The 11,021-nt window shown below is 38.6% G+C and overlaps 1 protein-coding gene across 2 annotated transcripts in view; it reads right to left on the bottom strand.

Moving 5' to 3' along the window:
• Nucleotides 1-610: 610 nt before the first annotated feature.
• Nucleotides 611-11,021, bottom strand: part of ptpro (protein tyrosine phosphatase receptor type O) — a 22,053-nt gene continuing 11,642 nt past the window's right edge. Inside the window, exons 14-26 of one of the 2 annotated variants that reach the window (XM_017034499.2) lie at nucleotides 10,648-10,836; nucleotides 10,439-10,559; nucleotides 10,096-10,164; nucleotides 8,963-9,046; nucleotides 7,554-7,589; nucleotides 6,696-6,777; nucleotides 6,409-6,499; nucleotides 6,212-6,288; nucleotides 5,426-5,560; nucleotides 5,216-5,338; nucleotides 4,881-5,035; nucleotides 4,255-4,390; nucleotides 611-4,175 (exon numbers count right to left, since the gene is read on the bottom strand). In XM_017034499.2, the coding sequence (XP_016889988.1) occupies nucleotides 4,071-4,175; nucleotides 4,255-4,390; nucleotides 4,881-5,035; nucleotides 5,216-5,338; nucleotides 5,426-5,560; nucleotides 6,212-6,288; nucleotides 6,409-6,499; nucleotides 6,696-6,777; nucleotides 7,554-7,589; nucleotides 8,963-9,046; nucleotides 10,096-10,164; nucleotides 10,439-10,559; nucleotides 10,648-10,836 (1,403 nt within the window). In that variant the 3' untranslated portion in view covers nucleotides 611-4,070. Of the gene's footprint in view, nucleotides 4,176-4,254; nucleotides 4,391-4,880; nucleotides 5,036-5,215; nucleotides 5,339-5,425; nucleotides 5,561-6,211; nucleotides 6,289-6,408; nucleotides 6,500-6,695; nucleotides 6,778-7,553; nucleotides 7,590-8,962; nucleotides 9,047-10,095; nucleotides 10,165-10,438; nucleotides 10,560-10,647; nucleotides 10,981-11,021 lie in introns of those variants that run through there. The other variant, XM_017034498.2, reaches the window with a different exon arrangement.

Raw genomic sequence — 11,021 nt, 5'->3', positions numbered from 1 at the left:
CCGTTCCTACGGTGCGACATAACGCGATTTTCGCTGGAAGTTGGCTCTCACATACTGCACATTAGCCCCTAAGTCACTCACCTATGCTAACACAGTGGTGATACCATAATCTCGCTTTAATGAAGGGCAAAAAGCAACACAATTGAAAGATAGCAAATGAAGCACAATGACTTAGCGCGATGACTTATTTGTCAACTGCGTTTGCCAACAACTTCCTGTGTAAACTAGTTGGTGAGTTTTAATGCCATACGTCAGAATGATACAACAAGGCTTTCTTAATAAATTTATAAACGCTGCATGTCGAGGACGTCGAAACCCGTCAGAACCCCCGTAGTTGTCCTGTCACAGTGATGTAGTCTTTACTTATACATTTTTAATCATTAAAGTGTCTGCAGAAAGTTTTCTACTGTCAGAAACACAGCATAATTGCAACAATTTATTTTTTTCCAACACACACATTAAAACTCTGTAACAAGGATCCAAAACATGATCATCCTCAAACATGAGGTGACACAAAGTACAACAATGGCACTAATGACACACAAAGTTTGACAACAGACTAAGCAAGAGAAAGAAATTGGAGAAGAGTTTACAGTCGCTGCAGAAAGTGTTTTTTTTTTTCTTTTCCTGTAGATTTTTTTTTCTAACTGTTGTGCCAAAGTGCATTGATGAGTTCTCTATAGTCAAGTGATGCAGCAGAGTTTTCAAATGTCCACCGTTGATGTCTACAATGATGACGGCCAGTAAAGTGGAGCGCTGCAGAGATGAGCGAAGGAAGGTCTTCTGGCTCAGGGTACGGTGACGACCCAAACACACAACTTTTCTTAAAGAAACAAACCACAGGAATTGTTCTGCAGCGACCAGTAGAAACAGAAGAAGCAGTAGTAAGTCAGTAGCATATGTACAGTACATTTGATAACAAAGAGCCGTTTGTAACTTTCTTAAATCGAGCAGCGGGGAACCAAAGAACCGAACCGTCGGGGGGTCCAGGACGAGGAACAGATAACAGAGTTTTGGTGTTAGAACCACAAGGCCACATAGATGAAGGATGTCACAAGTCAACACTGAAGCTTCAGACGCTCATTTGTTTTCAAATGATTTTCTACAGTTTGGAGACAAGGTGTCGTCAAAATAACAGAGATCAGCTTTTAACATTGTGAACAGCATCGTGAAGTTCTGAAGGTCATTGGCCACAGATGGTTCAAAGTGAATCAACAGCACATTCTAAAGTCCTGTCTGTAAACATTTTCCTAGGAATTTGTATTTTGGTCAACATGAATCAGATCGGAAAAACATTTCCTTGGGTTTTTTTTTTTGCGAATGTTTGCATTGAATTCTTTAAACATCAAAATCTCTTAAGGAAATATTACAGAGACGATGAACTGGTTTACTTTTCAGACATTTCTGATCGGAATTTATGGACAACGTTAATGACATAAAAACGAATAAAGAAATCAACCAGTCACACTGTCACAGCACCACATCGTGGATAATCCAAATGACATAAAGTGCTGCGTGTTCCTGCTAATCCTGAACGCCAGAAACAGAATGACTGCAGTACAGGTAGAACCCTGTGTCTACCAGAATTCCTCAATTCAACTTCCTTTTTATACATTTAAAAACACTTTCAAAACAAGTGTTTGCTTCTCAAATTTAACAATTAAGATTCTTCTAGAAATGCCACCATTTACAAATATCCGAGAATGACAACCACACTTGACAGTTGGCATGCAATATAAATTTTTACTATTTATTCTACTTCATTAGCCAACATTTTAATTCATAAACTTTTTAAGGTCACACAGAAGCAGTAACTGCACCAACCCCAGTGTGACATGACAGAGCTAAACTTTTTTTTTTTTTCAATTTTGGAATTTGACAGTCCAAATATTTGGACACTTTTACTGGTACAGGCACAGTGGCTACATTTGATCCTTTTTTTCTACTATTTGAATAATTTCCTTAGAAAAACTGATCAGATAAATGTCATGCTGGAGTAGATTTCTGATTTACTATTTCAGTAGCATTCAGTGTTATCTCTTTGTTTTTTATTAGATTATATTAATTTATGGTCTTTTAGTGGTACAATGGTAGCATATTCAAAATTTTAATAATTTAATTTGAGGTTAAAAAAAAATCATTCTTTGCTCCTCTTCCTTCACTTAATGCAGTTTGTGTACTTTGTGCTTTTATTTTGAGAACAACCTGTGCTTTTACTTTGACGACAACATGTAGAATGAAGCGAAAAAGTTAGATTTCAACCTTTGGCCTCCGGTCGACCGCTCGTCTGTTCAGCTACGCCGTCTACAGTGAAAGAGACAAAGACTTTCTGTTCTCAAAAATCTTCAGTAGAAAAAAAGTGAAAGGATTAAAATGATCCTCATGAAGCTGGATATGATCAGAGAGGCAGACGTGATTCATCACAGAAGAGATGAACGGCCTTCTGTTTGTCAGAGAGTCACGATTTTAATAATCAAAAACCTAAACCCTGATCAAACCTAAACCCAGGTCAAATCTAAACTAAGGTCAAATCTTAACCCAGGTCAAACCTCATGTTAATACTGATGTTGTTTCAGTTCATTATTTAACAAAAGTCACTGTTTTGATCAAAATGTTCCAATTTGGTCTGAATTGTTTTTAAATAAAAAGTAACAAATTTGACCCCAATAAAAATTAAATAAAATAAAATATATTGGTATATTATTGATGTTCAAAAATCAATCATTATTAATCATATTTTTTAAAATGTAGAATCAATGTTTCTTAAGTTTACTTTTTTTTGCTAAATGCCTAACCTTAAAATGTTCTAAAACCAAGTTAATGTCTTCAACGCTGCAGGACATTAAATAAAGTAACATTATGGGCTGGACAGGTTGATTACAATGAATGCATTACAATGCAAATAACACATTGAAAAATAAAAAGGACTTTTATAAAATACTGTATAATACAACAGCGCAAATGAGTAATTTGTAGTGAGTAACTAATGGATAAACGAAGAAAACCAATTGAAAATAACATTTAAAAAAAATCAAAGCAACATCAAATCATTATTGACATCTAGATGCAGACCAGTGTGCAGACCAGTTTTGGGGGTTTCGTGGGCCAGAAGTGGCCCATGGGCTGGAAGTTTGAAACATCTGCTTTAGACCATTTCATAGAAATTGTACCAAATTTTGTGAAGCCAGAATAAATTGGGGCATCAGCACAAAATCAGTGACTGTAAATATGAGCAACTGTCAAAGTCTAAAATAGTTGTAATCTGTTGTTAATTATTTAAATTCTGGTTTTGACAGATGAACTAATTCAGTCTTTTACTGTCAGACATGATCTGTCGATCTGCCGATTGTAGAGAGGTGAGAACTCTCCTTGTTCGCCTGCAGTTGGTCTCCGTCCTGGACAGAAGGAAATTGAAACGTTCTCATTGTTGACAAAGAGAAGCAGAATCAGCAGCAACAAAACGAAATTCCATCCTCCGCAACAGCTGAGGGCCTCAGTTGCTCTGATCGAAACTCCTCTTGTGCCTTAGGTTCTTGTGCAGACATTTGATCGTGGAACCTGAAGGCTCACGTTTTACCTGTAGGGGGAGCTGAACTGACCTCCAAAATGTCAAACCTAAAAGAACGTCTGGTGTTCACTGGACTGATGTGTGTTCCGTACTGGCCTCCTGGCAGTGAATCATCACACTGGAGCAGGCGTGATTTCTAAAATCTTTTTGTTTTTCTACGTTTGGCAGTGGAGTGTCGATATCTGCGGCCAAACAAAGACCATGAGATGAAGCAGCAACATGTGACTAATACTGATGATGTCAAAACAGAGAAAGAGGACGGCGCATAACTCCTGAGATTAAAAAATACAAAAAAAGAATTGCGTTCAATCAGCACCCAGCGCTCATGGGTTCTCAGTCTGGGTCAAACAAAAACTGGTTTTTATTTTACTGGTGTTGTCAACGTTTCGGGAGATTGGTTTGTTGATTCTGACGATGAAGCAGTGCCCCTTCCTCCTCTGCTGGAAACAGACACCTGGGGTCTGGACGGTGGATGTATCAGAGAACGTCTGGAGGCGTGTCCTTATGTCTTACTGGCGTTCTCGTAGATGACGCCAGAGGTGATGGACTGCTGTTTCTTCTTCTGCCACATCAGCAGGACGCACTGGTGGATGAACACGTACTGTTCCTGAAACAAGAAGGAAACATAAGTTAACTTCACGCCAACGTCAAGTGATCAGAGCCAACTGGACTTTCGGACTCCTCACCTCAGTCTGGACCATGGAAAGACGGTGTGACCTCATCTCCGAAACCATCCCCAAAATGTCTGCATACTCGTGTTCTCTGATGTGCTGCATGAGACGGTCCAGAGCAATGAATGTCCCAGTCCTGCCGACTCCAGCGCTGATTGAGGAGGAGACAGAGACAGACTGTTACTGTAACCACCTCAGACAGAGCAGAAGGACGACACCATGGAAATGACTTCATCCTAATTGACCTAATTGACCTTTTATGGGTCTGACTTCCTGCTCTGTCAATCTGCATCTCGGAAGCTCTCAAGAAAATCAACTTCATCTGCTACCATTTAGGTGAAGAGTGATTTCCTCAAAGATTAAGTCTATGACTATGACGAAACCAGGAATATCGGGCTAAATGACAGTATTGCATTAGTTGGTTGCAACGAGAGGGAAAAATCTGCAGGGACCAATCAGTGCTGATTTCACCATGTAAACATGAGGAACAAGTAAAGGCAAGAACCAATCAGAGCTTATTGATTGGCAAGAAGGCTGGACATGTAAAAAAAGAACCTATCACAGACCCTTCACTAGTCAACAATAAGATGTCAACGGATGTTAGCTTAACTTCACTTATCTGCTCTCATGTGTGACCTGACCTGCAGTGGACGATGATCGGATCTTTGGTCCTGTTTGCCTGTTGACGGACGATATGGACAAACTGCAGGATGCTCTCGATGGCGTTGACCGTGGGAACGCCGTGATCGGGCCACGAGGTGTAGTTCAGATGGAGGACGTCACAACTCTCATCAGCCTGTAGGGGGCGATGCAGCGGAGACACATTGAAGTCAGTGGGAAAATAGTACTGTCTTATGGCTTTCACTCGTGTTGTAAGCATCCTGACACTGAAAATACGTAAGAAAAACCAGGACGCCAAAAGGACTTGATAAAAACTAGCATCATTAGGTTCCCCTCGTCTGGATGCTGAACTTACGTATCCCAGTCTAAACTTCCTGATGGTCCACTCTGGAGACTCAGTCTCTGTGAGCATCTCCACGCTGATTTCTCCATACATGACAGGCTCGTCTGTAAACGGCCAGTAGTGGTCGCACTTCACCTGAAATCACAGCGACGGTCAGGGTTAAAATGAAGCCGTGTCATTGGCTGACAACAGTGACAGCTGAAGTGAAAGTGAGAGACCAACCCTCCGCCTCTCGTTACACTGCGTCAACATCACCACGATGGGAGATTTCTGCTGCAGAACCATCTTCCAGAAGTCGTTTCGTGTCTCAGGCAGTGGACCCTGGGTGGCGATGTATTCTTTTGAGTGTTTGTAACCCTGCAACAAAACAAGTGTCAGAGTCTGGTTTAAATGCACAGTAATGACCGAAACTCCATGAAGGTAAATGTTTAACTTTTTTAATATTTTTTTGGACATATTTCCATATTAATAATTTTGTATTAATTGTCTTTCAATGTTTTTTTTTGGACATATTTCCATATTAATAATATATGATATAATATGTATTAATTGTCTTTCAATGTTTCGTTGTACAATTTTTCTTGATCAATCATGATTAATCATGTCCAGTTATGATCACGATTAATTGTGATTAATCCACTTTTAATCCACTTTTGATTGCTTCAGAGCCCTAATATGTGTATGTGTATATACTGTATTTTCCAGACTATATGCCACACATTTTTCATCATTTGGCTGGGTTTGCTACTTATACTCAAGTGTGACTTATATATTAAAATATATAATTTTGCATGATCTTTTTTTTTTTTTTACACTGACAGCCACTAGATGGCACTCTATCTAGCTGGTTGGACTTGTATATGTTTTTTTCTTCTTCATTATACATATATATTTGTTTTATTTATTAAACATATATGTGTAATATAATATGTATATAACAATATTAGTTTCAGTCTGATTTGTGGTTAAAGTTTTGATGTCGTTGTTGTACTGCAGTAACTTCCTCACTGGTATGTAGTTGGCGTTGATGTAATCAGCTCCTTCATCGTTGTGCATGGAGATCAGTTTGACTCGACTGAAGTCGTCTGCAGAAAAAAAAAAAACGAGTTATAAAAAGGAAATTAAATTGTAAATGCTCTGTGTTGTCATGGATCATGGATTAAAAATCGTTTTCTTTTTTTTTTTCCGGCATTAAAGGGACTCACAGGGAAGGATGTTGGTGTATCTGTTCTTGGGTCTGTTGACCGGAAGATCTGCTGCATCATGGGTAAGATCCAAACCAACACTCTTCAACTCCTGAACAACAACAGCAAAATGAGATTTAATCTGTCTGTAAAAATAATATAATATAAATATACAGTTTTCATCTTGTTAATTTGAAGTTCTTCACCTTTAACTGGAGTGAAATTTAACGCTGTGGGCACTGTCCACATTCAACATCATCATTAGAGAATGTACTACTGATATAAATCCTGGTTGTCAGTGAACGCACCTCAAACTGCAGGGAGAATTTGTAGGCCGAGTCTTTGCTCATTTCTTTAAAGTAGGCCTCGAAGTCATCCAGCTGAACCGGACTGGAAATTAAAAAAATATATATATATATTACACATTACATATAAACAACACAGTAAAAAAACATCATAACATTGCATTTGTTCACTGAATATCGTTTTAAACAAATTTCTTAAGGGCTCAGAAAAACATGATCACAGAATTTTAATGGTTTATAAAAAAGAGTAATAAGTTTTACCTGCCCACAAATATTTATACATTTTTTAAATTAATGAATTTATTAAAAAAACTCAAAAATTCAGTTTTACACGTCCATATTTTCATGACACGTCACATTTCTGAAAACAGTATTTGAACTTAAGATGATTGTTATCAGTACAATACACAGAGTATAATATTTAGATAAAGAAAATACAAATTTTGTATGTTTTATTTATTTTGTTTTATTTTGAACTGTTCTATATGACCTTTTCTCTCTCTCTCTCTTTTTCTCTCTTGTGCCATTGTGTTTTTTTTACATTTCAATATTTCCCCTTTGTTCAGTTTTAGTAGCCATATTAGTTTCTGTTTTCTTCTCTGTCTGAATATAAATGTTCTACCGAGGTCTAAATCCTTCTTTTCTATCTTTAAACTCGCTTCACTTCCTCATGTTTACTTTTTTGTTTCAGTTCAGACATTTTCTGGCTGAAGGCTGTGTAATGAGTGTAATGGCAGCATAAACAAACAGACACAGAGACGAGTGCGCGTGGATTAAATCAAAAACATGAACGAATAAAACCAGAGACTGGCGAAGCTGAAACACAACTGGAAGCCACCTGTCACAGTTTAGTCTGGTTACCTTGTTAGTCTCCGTTTCTTTAAAGCTGTCTTGCTCCTACAAAATACACAAGTGTAAATTTTTTTCACACCTTTTCTGTGACAGTAACTACAAAAAACAAAAAAACAAACACTAGGTTTTAGTTAAGGGAAATATTATTGTTACAACTGAATTTGGACTAAATTTAAAGTGAAATAAAATAAAAAAAACAAAAACATTATATCAATGCCAAATTTGATAATATAACTTTTGATTTATTTATATATTTTTTTCTCTTTCATGACATGCAAATAAATTAAAATACTGTCACTATATATGAATAAATAATAATCTAAGATAAAGCATGCCGTCATTTACATTTGCACAGCATATTTACCATTTCATGCTTTTAATTTTTGAATGTGTTCGAATGTTTAATTCTACAAAATCATGCAGTTGTAACGGCTACAAATGCTAACATGTATTTACACTTTAAAACTGCAGTAAATGATCTACAAGCACAAGCAACGTCTACCTGCTACAGTAAAGACAAACAGGGCGCATGCAAACACCCAGAGCCACAGTCTATTGACAGTTAGCATCATGCTACACTGCACATTAGAAAAAAGAGTTTAACCTTGAAGTGTTGGACCGCAGACACAGTTTAATTTGGCTTCATGCGTACGACAAAATTAAACAGAACCCTCGTGTAAATATAAGTCATTCATGTTTTCCCAAATCCCATGTTAGGACCAAATAGATGATATTAAAGTTATAACATTTATAAGATAGACTTGATCATTTGAAAACATCTAATCTAAGAATTGCGTGTAAATATAAGTCATTCATGTTTTCTCAAATCCCATGTTAGGACCAAATAAATTATATTAAAGTTATAACATTTATAAGAGAGACCTTATCATTTAAAAACATCTAATCTAAGAATTAACCACGACTTAAAGTTGTATGTTCTGTTTCCATACTGAAACTTGTTAATGTCATTTATAGATTTTTATTCAAATCTTGGTCATACTGCTGGTACCTGGAGAGAGAAATACTTTTGGAGTACGAGTGAAATCGGGTACATCGCTGTTTTTTTTCTTAATTGTGATGCATTTGACTGTTGATATAATTGTTGGTTTTAGAGAAACACTTTTTAGAGAACTGACATTGCATATAGTTCAGCGTCATCTGCATAGGACGTGATCTTTTTAGGTAAAGAACCAAACGGCTCAGTAATGTTTCTTGATTGTCATTCAAATGTTTCTGTTGGTTTTGGTTTTGGTTCTAACCCATGGGATTTGCTGAAAACAGGACTCCTGGAGTTCTGGATTTAGATATGATTGTCTGGTGTTGCAGAATGAAACCATGCCTCTGGTCAACACCGTGGCTGGCTTGGATACCGTATGCTTTTTGTAGTGCAGTGATTTGGCCAGCAGGTGCTTACTTACCAAGGATTAATATAAAAAGCCAAAAGATAGTCAGTCCAAAGGCAGGATGGCAGTAGGGTAAGGAAGGCAAAGAGGCTTCTTCGCCTGAAGGGGGTTCTGTTTCTGAAACAAACCAAAAAAAAAAAACACACACACACACACACACACAAAATAAAGAAAACAGACACCAGGGGACGACAGGTTGGGGACAGAACATGGTGCTCCATTAGTAAAGAGGCACATTAGTGCTGAACACAGAGTTAATGCATCATGCAGCCGCTCAGAAAGTGTCCCGTTGTCTGTCAGAAAGACAACAGGAGTCTGTTCGCTGCTGGACGTCAATGGCTGCTCTGTTCTTTAAACAAACCTCCAGCCTGAGTCTGTGACATCACTGCGTCCTACCGGCCTACAATGTAACACTTAAGACTTATCGTGTGAGACAGTCCTACGATTTGCAACCTGGCGGTGACGTCAATCCACGTGATGGTCACCATAAACATCGTCATGACCTCATTAGTGTTGAAGACATGGAAGACTGGTGCAGATAGATGTCAGTCCAATACAACAGACTAAAGGACACAGGAGTAAACCAACAGGGCCTGGGAGGGAGAACCCCTCCAAGAACGGTTTTTAGAACTTTGTTTCTGATCAAATTTGTGACCATCATCTGCATCAGTCAGACATTCCTACTTTTGTTCTACTTCTGCTGATGTGCACAGTCAAAGCATAAACACAACCACTGTCACAGTAAAAAGACATGATGGACACGTGTGTTTAGTGATGGAGGTCAAAAACAAGAGCAGATGGAAGTCGGGCTTCTGCCTTAACTGACCGTCTTTCAGCCTTTATATTAATGTGAATCTCAGCTGTCCTTCAGAGAACAATCGTCTGACTAACAGAACTAAACACAAATAAGGCCTAAAGAGATCAAACTAAGAAAACAATAAAAACGGACTTAAGTTAAGATGGTTTAGAATGGCGGAGTTTATCATCAACACCTTTTCAGCCTGAGGCTGTTAAAAACGGTAAAAAAAAAAAATCTCCTGTTGCTAGTCTGGCCCCGATTGGTCCTTTTAAAAGCCCCGAGGCTAACGTTAATTCGATGAGGTTATTTTCATCCCAATGATGTGAAAACACAAAAACTAAGATCGTACCAGTTGTAGGGAAGTTTCCCGTCTCTCTCGAATGACGCGAAGTTGACAAACGTTTCGGCTCCACATTCTCTGTAACACAAAACAGCCACGCACAGGTCAAACAGGTCACATGGCGGGTCACAGCTGAGAAACACGTAAATAGGAAGTTAGAAATGTGAATATGATGAGGCAGCAAAATCAACCACTGCTAAGGGTTGGAGCTGTTTTTCCTTCTTCAACCAATGACATTTTTGTAAATGTAGTCTCTTGAACACTGGACTTGGCTTCAAAGAAAACCAACTGCTTTAAGACATGCTTACGAAGACGATGTGGTTTCGATGCTGTGCTGGCTGCCATTACCTACCTTGATATCTGTAGGTGTTTCTTGCGCAAGATGAGCAGGAAGAGGACGAGCAAACTGACCAGCAGGACGCTGAGGACGGCAAGAGCCGAGATGGCTGCCACACTGGGGTTCATCTCTTTAGCTGTAGCCACACAAGGAATCAGGACCAATCAGAGACCACCGTCCCACAAAATCAAAGGACCCATTTGATGCTAAGTAGCTCCACCTACCTGCAGTGGTGATGGAAATGTGAGCAGGCTTGCTGGGTGTGCTGTAGCTGAAGCTGGTAACGCTGCAGTTGTAGGTGGAAGACGGCAACAAACCAGACACGGTCACTATGTGTGAGCTCACCATCTGAGGCTCTCGCGCCTGGAGAAGCGAAACAGAAAAAAAAAGAGGATTTTGATTAGAAGCAGCGCCTGCTTTGAGAAAAGCTCCGACTCCTCGACACCTCTGTAAATGTTAGAGGGATGTGGTGAATAAAGTGCATATCATTAAAGAAAACAGGAAGTGAAAGTACCAGAGCAGGGTAAGAGTTTCAAAAGCTCAGCAGAAATTGAAATCAGCAACTGTTTATATTTTCAGCATCTTCTGCTGCTCCGTC

Source organism: Cynoglossus semilaevis, chromosome 8 (genome assembly GCF_000523025.1).
Source record: "Cynoglossus semilaevis isolate Cse_v1.0 chromosome 8, Cse_v1.0, whole genome shotgun sequence".
Taxonomy (NCBI): domain Eukaryota; kingdom Metazoa; phylum Chordata; class Actinopteri; order Pleuronectiformes; family Cynoglossidae; genus Cynoglossus; species Cynoglossus semilaevis.
This window is presented reverse-complemented; position numbering and strand designations above follow the sequence as displayed.